The 22068-nt window shown below is 36.0% G+C and overlaps 1 protein-coding gene across 1 annotated transcript in view; it reads right to left on the minus strand.

Annotated features, from left to right (window-relative positions):
* Positions 1-22068, minus strand: part of CCDC162P — a 214336-nt gene that overhangs the window by 135845 nt on the left and 56423 nt on the right. The window contains exon 16 of the mRNA XM_031964438.1: positions 14732-14924. Coding sequence (XP_031820298.1) covers positions 14732-14924 — 193 coding nt within the window. The remainder of the gene's footprint in view (positions 1-14731; positions 14925-22068) is intronic.

The following is a 22068-nucleotide window of genomic DNA, read 5'->3' on the forward strand; positions in this document are numbered from 1 at the left end:
ATTTTTTACTTAGCTTTAACCACTGATTGGACATTGCCTTAGTCACATGCCATAGTTATGTCAACAAGGATGAGGACTGTCAAGGAAATTTTCTTTGGGCAGCATTTTATAACAAGAAGAATCTCATCTGGCCTCAGTTTCCTCATTTCTAAAAATATGTGGAATAAGCTAGATGTTTTTAAATTTCCTTTCTATCTTAAAATTCTCTAAGCAAACCTTCATTAAAAGTCAACAGTTATCAAACCCCAGCACTTACTTACTATCCAGCACTTAATTTCTCTTTAGCTATTACAATACATGGCTTTAAGCCTAGAAACACTAAAGTTCTTTTCAATTAGGAATAGGAATATTGTTGTATGAGAGATCATTTCCCCTTTTAATACTTAACGCTTTTTTTCTCCGCCAGGTATTGTTATCTTTTGGGGATCCCTGAGCTCACTTCTTCTTCCACCATAGGTTTTTGGCCCAATTTGGATATCAGTTACCTTTCTCTCTCACTGCTGCTTCCCCCTTTCCCTCTCCCTTCCCCATCAAGTCTTCCGTATTCTCTAACACAGGAATTTTGACTTTCAGAGAATGATTCAAAAGTATTTTTGACTAGCTGACCCACCCATTCCAGCTTTGAGCCCTCACAATCTCTTCTCTCTATTTGTATTCTCTCTTAGAGATGCCATCAATTCCTATAGAACTGCAGATGACTCTCACATTTATAATGTAATCTTTGTTTTCTTTCTGGACTCTAATTCTTTATTATCAACTGAATGTTAGACATCACCATCTGTATTGCAGTAGGCATTTCAAATGTAACATGTTCAAGAGGAAAATTACTATCCTGCCCCCCAAACTCATTTCTCTCCAAAAATTCCCTATTTCTATTGAGACCAACAGTTTCATAGTCTTGGAGCCAGTCTTAAATCTTCCTCTCTCATATCTACTCAGTTGCTAAATATTTTTAATTCCACATTCATAATATTGCTCATATGTATCTTTTCCCATCACTCACATAGTCACTGAACTGGCTCAAACCCTCATTCATCATCTTTCACTAGAACTATTGTGATGGTCTCCCTCCTTCTAGTTGTTCCCTCTCCAGTTCATACTACCAAATTAATATCCTTAGCATAAAGATGTTACTGCTCAAAAATCTTTCAGTGGCTCATTATTGTTTCTAAACTAAAATGCAAACTCCCCAGCCTTAAATTTAGCCCTTTGCAAGGTATCCTTCATCTGTTTTTCTAGTCTTATTTCCTATTATTCCCCCTCATGCATTCCAAATCCTACTCAAAATGGCCTACCAGTTGTTCTGCAAACTCAACATCCTGTCCTCTTCATTTTCAAAGTAGATAGTATTTCCATAAAGCACTTAGCACAGTGCCCAGAACAATTAGGTGCTTAATAAATGGCTTGTTCCCTTCCCTTTCTCTCCTTTCTCACTGCCTTCCCTTTGTATTATTTCCATGTTTAGAAGGTACTCTTTCCTCACCTCTGCCTCGAAGCACCTCTACTTTTATGTAGATTTTCATCTAGGGCAAGGGTTCTCAAACTACAGCCCGCGAGCCAGATGCAGCAGCTGAGGACATTTATCCCCCTCACCCAGGGCTATGAAGTTTCTTTATTTAAAGGTCCACAAAACAAAGTTTTTGTTTTTATAATAGTCCAGTCCTCCAACAGTCTGAGGGACAGTGAATTGGCCCCCTATTTAAAAAGTTTGAGGACCCCTGATCTAGAGGGAAACTTTTCTGATTAGTGCTCTCTTGCACCTCTCCAAATTATCATGTATGCAAAGGCTGTCCCAAAAGTCTTAGTGTAGCTTTTATGTTCTTAAAACTTAAAAAAGGAGGGCGAAGCCAAGATGGTAGAGAGGACACATGCGTCTTCTTAAGCTATCCTTTATCCTCAATCAATTTTAATGAAATTCAGCCTCTAAATGAGTGCTTGACTGACAGAACCCACGAATATTGAGAGTATAATACATTACCAACTAAAGATAATCTCAAAAATTTCCAGAAAAGGTCTGTTTTTGCTCATGCATGGGGAAGGAATGGGGCTAGGCTAGGCGCAGACTCAGGCAGGTAGTGAGAGCACGGAGAACAGCTCACGCTGAGCAGACCAGAACAGGTGGGGTGTGGCCTCTGTGGGTGGAAAATCTGTGGGGAGAACTTTACCACAGTGTCAACTACTCTGCTCTGGCAGCAAGCCAGTAGATCAGCAGAGAAGCTATAAACACAGAGGGTAAAGACTATACCCCCAAAATGCTAGAGTCAGGACCTGGCATCCACCCAGCACTGGGAGGGACTCAGTGTGTTCCCACTGCAGTCACAGTTGTTGGTCCCAGTGCAGATACTGCCTTTCTGCTGCCACTGATTTCAGCACAACTGATGATCCCTGTGCAGTCATTACTGTCCCATTGCCCCTTCACTGCCACTTCCTCTTGTCTGTAGAGGCAGCTTGGAAATATACCATTGCCCACCATAAGCAGACTGTAGCTTTTTTTTTCCTTAAAATGAGCAAAAAGGCAAAGTGGACTCTAACTATAGATAGCTTCTATACTCAGGGTTTGAAGTCTGCTCCCTCATTGATACATTGTTGGTGGAGTTGTGAACGAATCCAACCATTTTGGAGAGTAGTTTGGAACTATGCTCAAAAAGTTATCAAACTGTGCATACCCTTTGATCCAGCAGTGACTACTGGGATTATATCCCAAAGAGATTATAAAGAAGGGAAAGGGACCTGTATGTGCACGAATGTTTGTGGCAGCCCTTTTTGTAGTGGCTAAAAACTGGAAACTGAATGGATGTCCATCAGTTGGAGAATGGTTGAATAAATTGTGGTATATGAAAATTATGGAATATTACTGTTCTGTAAGAAATGACCAACAGGATAATTTCAGAAAGGCCTGGAGAGACTTACATGAACTGATGCTGAGTGAAATGAGCAGGACCAGGAGATCATTATATACTTCAACAACAATACTATATGATGACCAGTTCTGATGGACCAGGCCATCCTCAGCAACGAGATCAACCAAATCATTTCTAATGGAGCAGTAATGAACTGAACTAGCTATGCCCAGAAAAAGAACTCTGGGAGATGACTAAAAACCATTACATTGAATTCCCAATCCCTATATTTATGCACACCTGCATTTTTGATTTCCTTCACAAGCTAATTGTACAATAATTCAGAGTCTGATTCTTTTTGTACAGCAAAATAATGTTTTGGTCATGTATACTTATTGTGTATCTAAGTTATATTTTAATATATTTAACATCTACTGGTCATCCTGCCATCTAGGGGAGGGGGTGGGGGGGGTAAGAGGTGAAAAATTGGAACAAGAGGTTTGGCAATTGTTGATGCTGTAAAGTTACCCATGTATATATCCTGTAAATAAAAGGCTATTAAATTTAAAAAAAAAAAAGAACAGCTAAAAAAAGGGGAAAAAAAAGAAGAAGAAGTCTGCTCCCTGAGGAGGCTAAAAACAGTTTGTCTCTAGAGCTAAAGGTGGATATGATCTAGTCCCCACCATATAAGGATCTCATAGAAGACATTTTAAAAATATCTTAAAAGGGAGGTAGAAGAAAAATGGGGAAAGGAAAGGAAAGCTTGGCAAGAGGGTCTGGATAAGACATGTTACTCATTAAAAGATAGAGTGGAAAAAGAAATCAACTTCCTGAAAAACAGAATTAGTAAATTGGAAAAGATAAACAACTCCCAGGAAAACAGAATTTGTGAAATGGAAAATGTTAACAATTCCAGAAAAAAACAAAATTTGTGAATTGGAAAAAGAAAATAATTCTTAAAAAAAATTGAGGAAATGGAAAAAAAGTTCCATAGAGCAAAACAACTTATTTAAAAACTCAATTGGACAAATACAAAAAGAAAGTTTAAAAAGTAAATGAAGAAAATCATTCATTAAAAATCAGACTTGAACAAATGTAAATGATTGACTCGAGGAGACACCAGGAATCAGTCAAGCAAAACAACAAAACAAAACAAAACAAAAATGTTAAATGCCTACTTGGAAAAAAACAGACCTGGAAAACAGATCTAGGAGAGCTAATCTAAGGATTATTGGACTCTCTGAAAATCATGGTGAAAAAAAGAGCATAGACACTATTTTTCAGGAAATCATCAAAGAAAACTGCCCAGATATTATAGAAACAGAAGGTAAAATAGACATTGAAAGAATTCATCAATCACCTACTGAAAGAGATCCCAAAAGCAAAACTCCAAGAAATATTGTGGCTAAATTTCAGAACTATCAGACCAGGGAAAAAATACTACAAACAGTCAGAAAAAAACAATTCGAATACCAAGGAGCCACAATAAGGATCACTCAGGATCTAGCAGCATCCTCATGAAAGAATCAAAGGCCTGGAATCTGATATTCTGAAAGGCTAAGGAACTTGTTATGCAGCCAAGAATAAACTACTCAGCTAAGCTGAGCATTTTCTTCCAGGGAAGAAGATGGATATTCAATGAAATAGATGAATTCCATTTATTTCTGAGGAAAAAAACAGAGCTAAACAAAAAGTTTGATCTCCAAATATAGAACTCAAGAGAAGCATAAAAAGGTAAAAAGAACCCTTGAGAACTGTATTTCTGTTATGGATATACATAAAGAGTATATATATAAAACTTGGTTTTGCTGTTATAATATAAAAAGGAACTAGAGGTGGAAAGGAAATAGTACCAGAAAAAGGGAAAAGTGGAGGTAAAAAGAGGGAAGCTACATCTCACAAAGAGGTGAAGGAAACCTATTATATCTGAGGGAAAGAAAAGAGGGGGATGAACAAAGTGTGAATCTTACTCTCATCAGAACTGGTTCAAAATTGACATATTGATAAATATGTCAAATTAGACATATTTGAGCAGGCCGGAGAGGGGCAGGGTGTGGTCTCTGCTGGCGGAAAATCTGTGGAGATAACCTTACCACAGTGTTGACTACTCTGCCCTGACAGTAAGCCAGTAAGTAGATCAGTAGAGAAGCTATAAAGACTTCTCCCATCTCATTGAAAAGTGGAAGGAGAAAAGTAAAAAGGGAAGGGGTAGGCTAAAAGGAAAAGAATACAGAAATAGTAAGGGAAAGGTTTAAGAAAATGGAAGGGTTAACATTTAAAGAACAATTGGCCCCAATGCTATATAAATTATTTGATAAAATAGGGAATGAAGGAGTCCTACCAAATTCCTTCTATGACACAGACATGGTACTGATACCTAAACCAGGTAGGCTGAAAACAGAGAAGAAATTATAGACCAATCTCCTAATGAATATTGATGCTAAAATCTTAAATAAGATATTAGCAAAAAGACTACAGAAAATCATCTCCAAGATAATACACTATGATCAAGTAGGATTTATACCAGGAATGCAGGGCTGGTTCAATATTAGGAAAACTATCAATATAATTGGCCATGTTAATAACCAAATTAACAAAAACCATATGATCATCTCAATAGATGCAGAAAAAGCATTTGATAAAATCCAACATCCATTCCTATTAAAAACACTTGAGAGTATAGTAATAAATGGACTTTTCCTTAAAATAATCAGCAGCATCTATTTAAAACCATCAGTAAGCATCATATGTAATGGTGACAAACTGCAACCATTCCCAATAAGATCTGGAGTGAAACAAGGTTGCCCACTATCACCGTTACTATTTAATATTGTATTAGAAATGCTAGCTTTAGCAATAAGAGCTGAGAAAGAGATTAAAGGAATAAGAATAGGCAATGAGGAAACCAAATTATCACTCTTTGCCGATGACATGATGGTATACTTAAAGAACCCCAGAGATTCTGCTAAAAGTTATTAGAAATAATCACAACTTTAGCAAAGTTGCTGGTTATAAAATAAACCCACATAAGTCATCAGCATTCTTATATATCACTAACAAAATCCAACAGTCAGAGTTACAAAGAGAAATTCCATTTAAAGTAACTACTGATAATATAAAATATTTAGGAATCTATCTGCCAAGGGAAAATCAGAAACTTTATGAACAAAATTACAGACCACTTTTCACACAAATTAAGTCTGATCTAACCAATTGGAAAAATATTAAATGCTCTTGGATAGGGCAAGCAAATATAATAAAGATGACAATATTACCTAAACTAATCTATTTATTTAACGCTATACCAATCAGATTCCCAAAAAACTATTTAATGACCTAGAAAAAATAACAACAAAGTTCATATGGAAAAACAAAAGGTCAAGAATTTCAAAGGGAATTAATGAAAAAAAATCAAATGAAGGTGCTAGCTGTACCAGATCTAAAATTATATTATAGAGCAGCAGTTACCAAAACTATTTGGTATTGGCTAAGGAATAGATTAGTTGATCAGTGGAATAGATTAGGTTCAAGGGATAAAACAGTCAACAAATATAGCAACCTAGTCTTTGACAAACCCAAAGATCCCAAGCTTTGGGGATAAGAACTACTGTTTGATAAAATTGCTGGGAAAATTGGAAACTAATATGGCAGAAACTAGGCATTGATCCATACTTAACGCTGTACACCAAGATAAGGTCAAAAATGTGTTCATGACCTAGGCATAAAGAATGAAATTATTAATAATTTAGAGGAACACAGGATAGTTTACCTCTCAGACCTGTGGAAGGGGAAGGTCTTTATGACCAAAGCAGAACTAGAGATCATTACTGATCACAAAATAGAAAATTTCGATTATACCAAACTGAAAAGTTTTTGTACAAACAAAACTAATGCAGACAAAGATTAGAAGGGAAGCAATAAACTGGGAAAATATTTTTATAGTCAAAGGTTCTGATAAGGCCTCATTTCCAAAATATATAGAAATTAACTCTAATTTATAAAAAATCAAGCCATTCTCCAATTGAAAAATGGTCAAAGGATATGAACAGACAATTCTCAGATGAAGAAATTGAAAGTATTTCTAGTCATATGAAAAGATGCTCCAAGTCATTATTAATCAGAGAAATGCAAATTAAGACAACTCTAAGATACCACTACACACCTGTCAGATTGGCTAAGATGACAGGAAAAAATAATGATGATTGTTGGAGGGATGCGGAAAACTGGGACATTGATGCATTGTTGGTGAGTTGTGAGCGAGATCCAACCATTTTGGAGAGTAGTTTGGAACTATGCTCCAAAAGTTATCAAACTGTGCATACCCTTTGATCCAGCAGTGTTACTACTGGGATTATATCCCAAAGAGATTATAAAGAAGGGAAAGGGACCTGTATGTGCACGAATGTTTGTGGCAACCCTTTTTGTAGTGGCTAAAAACTGGAAACTGAATGGATGTCCATCAGTTGGAGAATGGCTGAATAAACTGTGGTATATGAATATTATGGAATATTACTGTTCTGTAAGAAATGACCAACAGGATAATTTCAGAAAGGCCTGGAGAGACTTACATGAACTGATGCTGAGTGAAATGAAGCAGGACCAGGAGATCATTATATACTTCAACAACAATACTAGATGATGACCAGTTCTGATGGATCAGGCCATCCTCAGCAACGAGATCAACCAAATCATTTCTAATGGAGCAGTAATGAACTGAACTAGCTATGCCAGAAAAATAACTCTGGGAGATGACAAAAACCCATTACATTGAATTCCCAATCCTATATTTATGCACACATGCATTTTGATTTCCTTCACAAGCTAATTGTACAATAATTCAGAGTCTGATTCTTTTGTACAGCAAAATAATGTTTTAGTCATGTATACTTATTTGTATCTAAATTTATATTTAATATATTTAACATCTACTGGTCATCCTCCATCTAGGGAGGGTGGGGGTAAGAGGTGAAAAATTGGAACAAGAGGTTTGGCAATTGTTAATGCTGTAAAGTTACCCATGTATATATCCTGTAAATAAAAGGCTATTAAATAAAATAAATAAATAAATAAATAAAAAATAAATAAATAAATTGTGGTATATGAATATTATGGAATATTACTGTTCTGTAAGAAATGACCAACAGGATAATTTCAGAAAGGCCTGGAGAGACTTACACGAACTGATGCTGAGTGAAATGAGCAGGACCAGGAGATCATTATATACTTCAACAACAATACTAGATGATGACCAGTTCATGATGGACCAGGCCATCCTCACAACGAGATCAACCAAATCATTTCTAATGGAGCAGTTAATGAACTGAACCAGCTATGCCCAGAAAAAGAACTCTGGGAGATGACTAAAAACCATTACATTGAATTCCCAATCCCTATATTTATACACCTGCATTTTGATTTCCTTACACAAGCTAATTTATGCAATATTTCAGAGTCTGTTTCTTTTGTACAGCAAATAACGTTTTGGTCATGTATACTTTGTGTATCTAATTTATATTTTAATATATTTAACATCTACTGGTCATCCTGCCATCTAGGGAGGTGGGGGTAAGAGGTGAAAAATTGGAACAAGAGGTTTGGCAATTGTTAATGCTGTAAAGTTACCCATGCATATATCCTGTAAAAAAATAAATAAATTAATTAATTAATTAAAAAAAAAAAAAGAAACTAGTTCTTATGCTCAAAAAGTTATCAAACTGTGCATACCCTTTGATCCAGCAGTGTTACTACTGGGCTTATATCCCAAAGAGATCTTAAAGAAGGGAAAGGGACTTGTATGTGTGTGAATGTTTGTGGCAGCCCTCTTTGTAGTGGCCAGTGTAATGCAGAAGAAACTGAGCAAGACAAGAGATTAGAGACCAATTCAATAGTTCATTAAATGGAGAAATACTGGGACCAATGGATCCATGTTGATCCCAGGGCTAGGCAGACTATCATCTCAAAGAGTCTAGCCCGAATCCTGGGACAACAAGCTTTTATGGAATAACAAGAACAATGGCATAATGGAGGGACCTGGGTGGGGATAACCTAATGGAGGGAGGTTACTGATATTCTAATGACATCTAAAATGGATAAATCTTGCCAAACATAAAGGAATGTCTATAAAACCTTAATCTCAAACATTAAGAGGGAAAGGTTATAACCTAAGACAGAATAACTAAATAGGACAATCTGAAGGAACTGGGTCACCTCATTAAAAGGGAACTTTGGTATAACACCAGAAACTGGAAACTGAATAGATGCCCATCAACTGGAGAATGGCTGAATAAATTGTGGTATATGAATATTATGGAATATTACTGTTCTGTAAGAAATGACCAGCAGGATTATTTCAGAAAGGTCTGGAGAGACTTACACGAACTGATGCTGAGTGAAACTAGCAGGGCCAGGAGATCCTTATATACTTCAACAACAATACTATATGATGTTCAATTCTGATGGACCTGGCCATCCTCAGCAATGAGATCAACCAAATCATTTCTAATGGAGCAGTAATGAACTGAACCAGCTACGCCCAGCGAAAGCACTCTGGGAGATGACTGTGAACCACTACATAGAATTCCCAATCCCTCTATTTTTGCCTGCCTGTATTTTTGATTTCCTTCACAGGCTAATTGTACAATATTTCAGAGTCCGATTCTTTTTGTAAATCAAAATAATGGTTTGGACATGTATACTTATTGTGTATCTAATTTATACTCTAATATATTTAACATCTACTGGTCATCCTGCCATCTAGGGGAGGGGTTGGGGGGAAGGAAGGGAAAAATTGGAACAAAAGGTTTGGCAATTGTCAATGCTGTAAAATTACCCATGCATGTAACTTGTAAATAAAAAGCTATGAAATTTAAAAAAAGGAAAAGAAAAAAAAAAGAAAATGGAAGGGACTTTAAGGGAGAGGGAGGGATTCTAAAGAGGGAGCACTGCGTGAAGCAAGTAGTGCTCACAAGTTTAATACGGGGGAAGGGGGAAGAGGGAAAGGAAAGAGAAAAGCATAATTTGGGGATAAGATGGCAAGAAATAAAGAATTAGTAGTTTTAACCATAAATGTGAATGGGGTAAATTCCCCCATAAAGCAGAGGCAGATAGTAGACTGGATTAAAAGCAAGAATCCTACAATATGTTGTTTACAGGAAACACACTTGAAACACGGTGATACATACAGAGTAAAGGTAAAAGGCTGGAGCAGAATCTATTTTGCTTCAGGTCGAGTCAAAAAAGCAGGGGTAGCCATCCTGATCTCAGATCAAGCAAAAGCAAAAATTGATCTAATTAAAAGAGATAAGGAAGGACACTCTATGTTGCTAAAGGGTAGCACAGATAATGAAGCAATATCAATACTAAACATATATGCATGAAGTGGTATAACATCTAAATTCCTAAAAGAGAAGTTAAGAGAGCTACAAGAAGAAATAGACAGCAAAATTATAATAGTGGGAGATCTCAACCTTGCATTCTCAGAACTAGATAAATCAAATCACAAAATAAATAAGAAAGAAGTTAAAGAGGTAAATAGAACACTAGAAAAGTTAGGTATGATAGATCTCTGGAGAAAACTGAATGGAGACAGAAAGGAGCACATTTCTTCTCAGCAGCTCATGGAACCTATACAAAAATTGACCATATATAAGGACATAGGGACCTCAAATTCAAATGCAGAAAGGCAGAAATAGTAAATACATCCTTTTCAGATTACAATGCAATAAAAATTACATTCAAGAAAAGACTAGGGGAAAATAGACCAAAAAGTAATTGGAAACTAAATAATCTCATCCAAAGAATGATTGGGTGAAACAGCAAATCATAGACACAATTTATAATTTCACCCAAGAGAATGACAATAATGAGATGTGATACCAAAATATGTGGGATACAGCCAAGGTGGTAATAAGGGGAAATTTTGTATCTCTAGAGGCTTACTTCCATAAAATAGAGAAAGAAAAATCAATGAATTAGGCTTGTAACTAAAAAAGCTAGAAAAAGAGCAAATTAAAACCCCCCAATTAAACACTAAACTTGAAATTCTAAAAATAAGAGATCAATAAAACTGAAAGTAAAAAAAAAAAGCTATTGAATTAATAAATAAAACTGAGTTGGTTTTATGAAAAAAACCAATAAAATAGATGAACCCTTGGTAAATTTGATTAGAAAAATGAAAAGAGAAAAAATCAAATTGTTCGTCTTAAAAATGAAAAGGGAGAAATTTTCACTAATGAAGAGGAAGCTAGAGCAATAATTAGAAGTTACTTTGCCCAACTTTATGTCAATAAATTTGATAACTTAAATGAAGTGGATGAGTATCTTCAAAAATATAGCTTGCCCAGATTAACAGAGGAAGAAGTAAATTGGTTAAACAGTCCCATTTTAGAAAAAGAAATAGAACAAGCTATTAATCAACTTTGTAAGAAAAAATCCCCAGGACCAGATGGAATTACATGGGAATTCTACCAAACATTTAAAAAACAATTAACTCCAATGCTATATAAACTATTTGAGAAAATAGGGATTGAAGGAATCCTACCAAAATCCTATTATGACACAGACATGGTACTGATACCTAAATCAGTTAGGACGAAAACAGAGAAAGAAAGTTATAGACCAATCTCCCTAATGAACATTGACACAAAAATCTTAAATAAAATAGTAGCAAAAAGATTACAGAAAATCATCTCCAGGATAATACACCATGACCATGTAGGATTTATACCAGGAATGCAGGGCTGGTTCAATATTAGGAAAACTATTAGCATAATTGACTATATCAATAACCAAATTAACAAAAACCATATGATCATATCAATAGATGTAGAAAAAGCATTTAATAAAATCCAACACCCATTCCTATTAAAAACCCTAAAGAGTATAGGAATAAATGGACTTTTCCTTAAGATAGTAACATCTATTTAAAACCATCAGTAAACATCATATGCAATGGTGATAAACTGGAACCATTCTCAATAAAATCAGGAGTGAAACAAGTTTGCTTACTATCACCATTACTATTCAATATTGTATTAGAAATGCTAGCTTTGGCAATAAGATATAAAAAAGAATTAAAGGAATTAAGAGTTGGTAATGAGGAAACCAAATTATCACTCTTTGCAGATAATATGATGGTATACTTAGAGAACCCCAGAGATTCTACTAAAAAGCTATTAGAAATAATCCACAACTTTAGCAAAGTTGCAGGATACAAAGTAAATCCACATAAATCCTCAGCATTTTTGTACATCACTAACAAAATCCAACAGCAAGAGATACAAAGAGAAATTCCATTTAAAATAACTGTCGATAGTGTAAAATATTTGGGAATCTATCTGCCAAGGGCAAGTCAGGAACTATATGAACAAAACTACAAAACACTTTCCACACAAATAAAGTCAGATCTAAACAACTGGAAAAATATTAAGTGCTCCTGGATATGTCAAGCAAATCTAATAAAGATGACAATGCTATCTAAAGTAATCTATTTATTTAGTCCTATACCAATCAGAGTCCCAAAAAAACTATTTTAATGACCTAGAAAAAATAACAACAAAATTTATCTGGAAGAACTAAAGGTCAAGAATTTCAAGGAAACTAATGAAAAAAGTCAAATGAAGATGGCCTAGCTGTACCTGATTTAAAATTATATTATTAAGCAGTGGTCACCAAAACCATTTGCTATTGGCTTAGAAATAGTTTAATTGATGAGTGGAATAGGCTAAGTTCACAGTCACAATAGTAACTATAGCAATCTAGTGTTTGACAAACCCAAAGACCCCAGCTTTTGGGATAAGAATTCATTATTTGACAAAAATTGCTGGGAAAATTGGAAATTAGTATGGCAGAAACTAGACATTGACCCAAGATAAGATCAAAATGGATTCATGATCTAGGCATAAAGAATGAGATTATAAATAAATTAGAAGAACATAGGATAGTTTACCTCTCAGACCTGTGAAGGAGGAAGGAATTTGTGACCAAAGAAGAACTAGAGGTCATTATTGATCACAAAATAGAAATTTTTGGGGTTTTTTTTGCTTTTGTACAAATAAATTTGTACAAAGTTTTTGTAAATATAAAACTAATATGGACAGGATTAGAAGGGAAGCAATAAACTGGGAAAACATTTTTACAGCTAAAGGTTCTGATAAGGCCTCATCTCTAAAATATAGAGAGAATTGATTCTAATTTATAAAAAATCAAACCATTCTCCAATTGATAAATGGTTATAGGATATGAACAGACAATTTTCAGATGAAGAAACTGAAACTATTTCTAGTCATATGAAAAGATGTTCCAAATCATTATTGATCAGAGAAATGCAAATTAAGACAACTCTGAGGTACCACTACATACCTGTCAGATTGGCTAAAATGACAGGAAAAGATAATGACGAATGTTGGAAGGAATGTGGGAAAACTGGGACACTGTGTATTGTTAGTGGAGTTGTGAATGGATCCAACCATTCTGGAGAGCAATTTCAAACTATGCTCAGAAAGTTATCAAATTGAGCATACTCTTTGATCCAGCAGTGTTACTACTGGGCTTATATCCCAAGGAGATCTTAAAGAAGGGAAATGGATCCGCATGTGCAAAAATGTTTGTGGCAGCCCTTTTGTAGTGGCTAGAAACTGGAAACTGAGTGGATGCTTATCAATTGGAGAATGGCTGAATAAATTATGGTTTATGAATGTTATGATATATTATTGTTCTATAAGAAATGACCAGTAGGATGAATACAGAGAGGCTTGGAGAGACTTACATGAACTGTTGCTAAGTGAAATGAGCAGAACCAGGAGATCATTATACACTTCAACAACAATACTGTATGAGGATCAATTCTGATGGAAGTGGCTCTCTTCAACAATGAGAGGATCCAAATCAGTTCCAACTGATCTGTAATGAACAGAACCAGCTACACCCAGAGAAAGAAAACTGGGCAATGAGTATGGACCACAACATAGCATTTCTACTCCTTCTATTATTTTGTGGTTGCATTTTGTTCTTACTTCTCAGGTTATTTTTACCTTCTTTCTAATTCCAATCTTTCTTGTGCAGCAAAACAACTGTATAATTATGTACACATGTACTGTATTTAACATATACTTTAACATGTATGGGACTACCTGCCATCTAGGGGAGGGGGTGGAGGGAAGGAGGGGAAAAGTTGAAACAGAAGTTTTTGCAAAGGTCAATATTGAAAAATGACCCATGCATATGTTTTTTTATATAAAAAGGTATAATAAAATAAAAAAAACAAACAAACAATAAAAACTACTTACTCTTGCCAAAAAAATTTTTAAAAGAATGCATGTACATATGCCCTATACAACATAAGGATGGGCGATTGGGAGCCCTATAAGGACATCTGGAGTTTATATAGGTATTAATCTGTTGTGTATTGCCTTCAGTAGAATGTAAGCAGGCTATTTTTCATTTTGTCTGTGTTACAACACTCAGCACACTGTCTTACATGTGTGTTTTAGGCTGAAACGATGATTTCATTGGTACAGCAACTCCCTATATAAAAACTCCTTCTATCTATATAGATTGGCATCTTCTCTACATCTTATATGCTAAATCATTATTTACTAAGTGCTTGTTGAGTTGGACTAGATTGGGTCTGAGCTGAGCCAGGCCTTATTAGTAGAATCATAGAACTTAATAAGCTGGATATCGTTGTCTCTATACTCCCTCTTCTCCCCCCAGCCTGGCCATCTTCTCTCTCTCTCTGTCTTTATCTCTATGTCTCTGTTTCCGTCTGTCTGTCTGTCTGTCTGTCTGTCTCTCAGGTGAGGAGCCTATTATGTGACCTTTGTAGAGGAGAGATACATCATCCTTCTCTTTAGGGAAAGCAGTAAGGTTTTGATTTTGAGCAGGCATCTTACTTTTTTCTTTCTCGATGTAATGGCTCACTATGAGCAGTAGCTGGCTCTCCAGTTCCTCCAGATCACATAAGGCACAGTCATACATCACATAAGCTCCCTGCTGGTCCTGAACATGGATGTATCCATCTCCCAGAGTGTAGAAGTCATCCTGATTCTCCACTTCTGAGAATTCCATGAACTGGGTGCTCTGGACCTAAGGGACAACCAACAGCTAAAGTCATCAGGAAAAGGACAGTCGTATATTTCCAGCTAGGACAGGGTGCCCCCCAGTGGACCCAATGGCATGACTTTGCCTTCAGTTGATATATCAGGATGTTTTACCAGACTCAGAAAGTATCACATGCAGAAAATGAGGAGATCTGAATGAGATTGAAAAGAAGATTTGTGGGTCTCGTCTAGCTCAGAATCTAGGATCTTGTGAATGTCCAGGAGGGGGTACTGAGATTAATATTCTAGCTAACCAAGAAAATTTTTGACTTTTATTGGAACATTGCCTTAAAATACACAGAGCTCTCTTTTGCTTCCGGAAATATAATATCCTGAAGATATTTGCACTTTTTTTGAGTGTTGAGGATCATTTTCTTTGAAATTCATCATTTTGAAAGTATCATTTCTCTTTTTGTCAGTTTCCTTTGATTCTTGACAGTACAAGTACCTTTGTCACTTAACTCTTTATTTTGTTAGTTCCTAGGTGTTTGCCTGTTGTTTTCTCATTAGACTGTAAGATCCTTAAGCGAAGGGTCTGGCTTTTTGTTTTTGTTCTTTTTTGCATCCCTAGCATTTAACACAAACATCTGTTGACTTGAATTTCAGTTTTCCCTGTACAGTACTTTAATTATGGAGCAGGGTAGAAGATAAATATGTATATATACTGATCATGTTATTATTGATCAGTCATTTCAGTCCTTATTGTTGTGACCCTATTTGGGGTTTTCTTAGCAAGGATACTGGAGTGTTTGCTATTTTCTTCTCTAGCTTATTTTACAGATGAAGAAACTGAGGTAAACGGGAGAAATGACTTGCTCAGGGTTACCCAGCTAGTAAGTGTCCGAGGATAGATTTCAACTTCCTGACTCTGGCCCCACCACACTACTGGCTGCTTATACTGATCTTAGATTATATCTGTTGTGGCTTATGGTCTTTGGATAGTTCAATTTAGGTAGTTATAACCATAAATTTTTTTAACCTGCATTTTAGGTTTTTGCATTTTTTTTAGTGTCTTAGAAAGAGCACTACATTTGGAGCCACGTTTGGATTCAAGGTAGCAGCTGTACCTGTGTAATTGGTGCAAATTGATTAAGTTCTCTGTCTTTCCATTTTTTTATCTGTCTTACGAATTAGTCAGTACAGGATTTAGAACTGGAGGACACTCAAGTGACCATTTGGACCAAATATTACAGATTTCTAATGTCCCTTCTAGCTTTAAACCCTAGGATCTTATGAAATCTATCTTCACACAATATATAACATTACATAATATATAACATTATGTACTAGACAAATTTATTTTGCTCTCCATAAACATCTGGTCTCATTTTCACTAGAGTTTAGTGCCATGATTTAAAGAAAAACATAAACATTAGTTTCATCCAATGTCTCATAATCTACAGTTTCTCATGCAATAATTCTTACTACATGAAAAGCTTAGCTAAGTAAAGCAGTATATTGTTTGGATAGAATCCCATTACATCTGAAATTTTAGGCAATCTTTTTTTGGATGTGAATGTGCTTGTTGATTGATTTATGTAAGGAGAAATCACATGGTGTGGGGCTATGGAAACTTGTCTAGAAGTCTTTAAAAAAAAACCAGTCTAACAAAACAAGATGGATTCTTTGTCTGGTATGGTCATGTGGTCTTGCCAAAGAGATGAAGATGAACTAGATCATCTATTCAGGTTTCATCATAGGATATAGAGCTTGGAAGAACTTTAGAGATTATCTAGTTCAACCCATTTATTTTACAGATTAGAAAATCCTGAAAAGGTTAAGTGAATTAAAATATTCAAGTGGTAGAGACTAGAAGCAATAAGTAAGCAGATTATTTACAAAAAATTTTTTTCAATGTGAGAATTTTACACACTAGGAATCAGCAAATGATATTTACCAGTATGCTCCTATATACGTATCCACACCAACCAAAATAAACACATTCTCATAGTTGGGGCTACAAGTGACTCATCAAATTTACATAGAAAAATTGGGAAGTTAGTCATTCAATCAAGATTTTCTGTTTCTTTCTCCTAGTTATATACCTTTCTTCTATAAACTTTACAACTGATACTTACTTATGGAAAATCAGTTTCAGTATTCTTGGGAGTAAAGTACATACAATAACTATAATAATAACTGTTAGGATTCTTACAAGGTGCCAAGTAAGTGGAATTGAGGAGACAATGGTTAAATCTAGGTTAGCATTGATTTAATTCTACAACAAATAATCGTTTCCTAGTGATAATAATGATTGGTGTATACTCAGTGTGGAACATATAAGGAGGAGCTGTCAGGGCCAGAAAGGAGAAGCCCACTAGAAACTCTAAAGGCCTCAGCCAGGATTCAGTCGAGCAGATTCAGAAGCCAGAGAAGGCAGCTTAAGCTCTCGGAACCAAGACTACAGAAGGCCTCTAAGAAAAACTAGTCGAGCCCCAAGACTTTGAAGGAGACAACAAAAAATATGGACTTTAATCCCTGTCTGCATTTGGGGGGATCACTGAACTGAAACTGAGGCTGCTTCCAGAAGTCCCCCCAAGAAACCTGCTCCCAGAGAACAGTAAATTTTAGAGAAGAATATTACAAATAACAGCCAACATTTATGTAGCACCTTAAAGTACATAAATGTAAAGAGATTTACAATCTCACTTTATCCTCACAACAACCTTGAGAAGAAAATATTATCACTATTATTTTAAAGCTAACGTAATTATAACCCATTAAAGTTTGCAAATATTTTTACATATGTTATTTCATTTGTAAATGTAATATACATGTAAATACATGGAGAGATAACTAAGTAGCACTCTGGATAGAGCATTGGTTCTGGATTCAGGAAGACCTTAGTTCAAATCCTACCTCTTAGCCTTACCAGTTATCTGACCCTGGTCATGTCATTTAATCTCTGCTTCAGTTTCCTTATCTACAAAATGGGAGCAATAATAGCACCTATCTCTTAAGAGTGTTGTGAGTATTAAATGAGATCATATTTATTAAGTATTTGTAATCTTTAAAGAGCTTATATAAATGCTAGCTATTATTGTTGTTCACATTTTCATTCCAATGAAAAATGAATAAATGTAATTAAAACAATACCAAAAGTCATCCAAGTTCAGTTTAATTGCAATGACCAACCCTGGTCCCAGAAAACAGATGGGAACAAATTTCCCTTCTCTCAGTAGGGAGGAAACTCAGAGCAGGAATCCATATATATTATTATCTAAAAGTACAAACATATCCTTTTTTAAGCCCTTAATTAGAGTGAGATGGGGCCAGAAAGGCAGGAGAAGCTGTGCTCTTAGGCACAAAAAATCACTTTCTTTCCTCACCAAATCCCAATATTTTCTGCTTCATTTTAAAAGTGGTTCAGGAAATTATTTTAGCCAACAGACAAAGCTATCTTGGTTCAGTGGAAAGAGTTTAGGATTTGAAGTCACAGGATGTGGATTTGTAGTCACAGGATGTGGATTTGTATCTAAATCTACTACTTTATTATCTCTACATCTACATGATCTACATGATCATGAATAAATGCGCCTTTTATGTTCCAGATACTGTGCTGAGCCTTGAATAAGCAAAGAAAAGCAAAAACAAACAAAACAAAACAAAACAAAACAAAACAAAACAAAAAACCGGTCCCTGCTCTCCACAAACTCACAGTTTAATGTGGAGAGACAACAGGCAAACAACCACGAATAAACAAAATAAAGACAGGATTAATTGAAGATGATCTCAGAAGAAAGAAACAAGCATTAAGCAACAAATTTCTTAACCTCTCTAGGCCTCAGTTCTTCATCTGAAAAATAAGGAAGAATAGATAACCTTTAAAATACTTTCTGGGGAAGCTGGATGGCACAGTAACCTAGAGTCAGGGAGATTCATCTTCCTGAGTTCAAATGTGACCCCAGACACTGACTAGCTGTGTGACCCTGGGCAAGTCACTTAACTCTGTCTCCATTTCCTCATTTGTAAAATGAGCTGGAGAAGGAAATGGCAAACCCTTCCAGTATCTTCCCCAAGAAAACCCCAAATGGGGTCATGAAGAATTGGACACAACTGAAATGACTGAACAGTAAAAAATCCTTTCTAATTCTGAAACTATGATCCTATGATATATCAAAGTTGTGTTGCTCTGCTATGTACAGCAATAAACTAGCAATGATTGAACTTGCCAAGTGCTACAGCATAATTTTCTTCTATTCTATCTCCAAGGCTCTTTCTCAGAGCAGTTGTTAACCTATATGACTGCAAATAAATTATTGTGCTCTGACAAGGCTAGCAATTTTAGGAAGAAATATTTCCCAGTGATAGGATCTTAGCCTTTAGATCTGGAATATTAACTGATTGATCCATCAATAAGCATTTCCTAAATGCCTCAGATGCAGGTGGGTGGCACAACATATAGAACATGGGACTTGGAGTCAAGAAAACTTAAGACAAAATCTTGCCCTCAGATACAGATTAACTATGCAATACCAAGCAAGTATCTTAAGCTTTCTTTAGCCTCAGTTTCCTCCTTTGTAAAATGGACATAATAATAATATGGACATAATAATAATCCTTATCTCACAGAGTTGCTGGGAAGAAAGAATAAGATCACATATGTAAAGTGTTTGGCCAGGCTTAAAATTCCATGTAAATTATTTCTTGTCAGGGACTATTTGCTAGATGCTGGTGATATAAAGACAAAAATGAACTGGCCTTTAGGCTTCAAGGAGCATGTGGGGGAAGTAGATAGCATGTAGAGTTAGAGACTATATAATCTAATCCTCTCTTCTTACAAATAAGGAAACTGAGACTGAAAAGTTAAATGACAAGATCACACAGATTGTAAGTAGCAGAGTTGGGATTCAAGCCTTTTTGACCCTTAATCCTATTTTTTTCCTCTTGTCTCTTTAGTAACTATAAGTGATCATGTAAAAACAAATCAATCAAAATTTAAAATAATAAAATTAGATGAAAAACTAATAAATAAAACTAATTATAAATGTTAGTGTCACATATTTAGAACTAGAAGGGACTATGGAGGACACTGAGTTCAATCCTCTCATTCTACAGATGAGAAAACTGAAGCACAGAGTAGTTTAGTGATTTGCTCAGCATCACATAACTAGGGTGGTTCAGAAATAGGGCTTGACCCTGAGTCTTCCCTTCCTCCTTACCACATTTCCTTTAGAAATTTTCTTAACTTTTTTCATTATAGAACCTTTGGCAATCTGATGAAGCCTATGGGACCCTTTTCAGAATAAAGATTTTTTGTTTTGTTTTTAATTTTTAAAGGAAGGAAATTCTAATTTCAGTTAAAGTTTGGTGGAAGTAAAAATATAAAATTTTTCCTTTCCAAATTTGTAGACCATCCAAGTTAAAAACTCCTGCTCTACTTTCTAAGTCATCATCAAATCTTGTTTTTCTCAAATTGAAGAGAGCTTTTATGGCAATCCATTTCTAAACGATGCCCACTGTTCACAATCAAAGGCAGACGTCACCAGACTCCCTTGCTCAGCAAACATATCTTAGTGGAGCCTTTGAGAGAGCTCCTAATTCAAGAGACCCTTTGAATTAGCTTTTGTTTTCCTCTATTTAATTAAAACCACGCCAAAAGTTTCTGGGGATTGTTTTTACCAAAATTTGCTCTGGAACAATACTGGAAAAAAAAAAAAGGTATGGCAAGGTCTTACGGAGCCACATATATAACTTTGAAAGACTTATTAATGCTTGGCCATTTCAAAAATAGTACTAATAGTGTTGTGCTTGGCAGTGTTGGAGACAGAGAAATGGGGTGAAAGGCACCTTTGATTCCCATGGCACTTCTCTCCTGAAAAACGAAAATGTGCCTGATTTTCGTCCAAAGGACTGAATGATTCATTCGTTCTATTTATTCATTCATTCAACAAATCTTTCACAGTGTCCTTAGGTAGGCTATGTTCTGCCAAACATAATTTCACATGAATGGGGTCATGATGCAGTGGAAAGGGCCCTGGAGTCAGGAATACCTGGCCTATGTAAAAAAAGGACAATACTTATGGTTTCTGCCTCAATGAGTGGCTGTGAGGCTCAGATGGAAATGTATGTAAACTGCTTGGTAAATCTTAAAATGCTATGGAACTGTCTGCTAGTCTGCTCCTTCTTCTCTGCCCCTTCTTTCTCGTTTTCCTCCTCTTCTTGTCCAAGTTTTTTTAGCCTCTACAACCTATGATACTCTGATCCCAAAGCTGGAGAAGCAGATGGAAAGAGAGGTGGGTGGGCCTGAGTTCAAATCCTAGCTCTGCCACTTACTAGCCCACCTCTCTACTTGGGGGCCCTTTTCTCCATTCTAAGGAAAACTCCCTGGGCAGCCATGTGCTCCTACCTCTCCTGGCACCAGACTTTCCCTCTCATGCCACAGAAGTCCCCTCACCCTGGAGGTGTTTTTCACTGTTGGACTTCTCACACTGAGCGAACTCCCTGCCACTTGTGATTTGTTGGTACTTCTAGGACCTCCATTTTAAGGGAAAATGTCCAGGCTACCCATGTTTTTATTCCTCTCCTCAAAAGATAGCTAGGTGGACAGATCACTAGTCCTGGAGTCAAAAAGAATCGAGTTTAAATCTAGTCTCAGATACTTTCTAGCCAATTTCTAGCTGTGTGATCCTGGACATTTAACCTCTGCCTCAGTTTCACTGTCTATAAAACGGGGATAGTAAGAGTCCCAAGGTTGTTGGGAGGATCAAATGAGATAATAATTGTAAAGTTCTAAGCATAGTACTGAAAAGACCTCACCAGAAGGCCACATCCCTGGTAGCAGCCCAGTGTCTAGGTGGGTCTCAGGGAGGGATACTAACAGGATTATCCTTTCCCAATTTCTAGGACTGATAGGATTATCTTGAACTGACCATTTACAATCAAGAGGCCAAGAGGTTATTTTGTATAATGACCACTGGCATACTTTGCTATGAGTCCTTCCCTATAAAAGGTCCCCTCCCCCTTTCCCTTTGTGAGCTCCTCTAGGAAACTTAAATGGCATCATAATAAACCTTTTGCCCCTTGACTCAAAGATGGCCCTAACCTGTGAATTCTCCATGGCGACTGACTCTCCACCTTCATGACTTCTTGTATTCCATCAGTACTTGGCACAGAGTAAGCATTACAGA

Source organism: Sarcophilus harrisii, chromosome 4 (assembly GCF_902635505.1).
Source record: "Sarcophilus harrisii chromosome 4, mSarHar1.11, whole genome shotgun sequence".
In the NCBI taxonomy this organism is placed as follows: domain Eukaryota; kingdom Metazoa; phylum Chordata; class Mammalia; order Dasyuromorphia; family Dasyuridae; genus Sarcophilus; species Sarcophilus harrisii.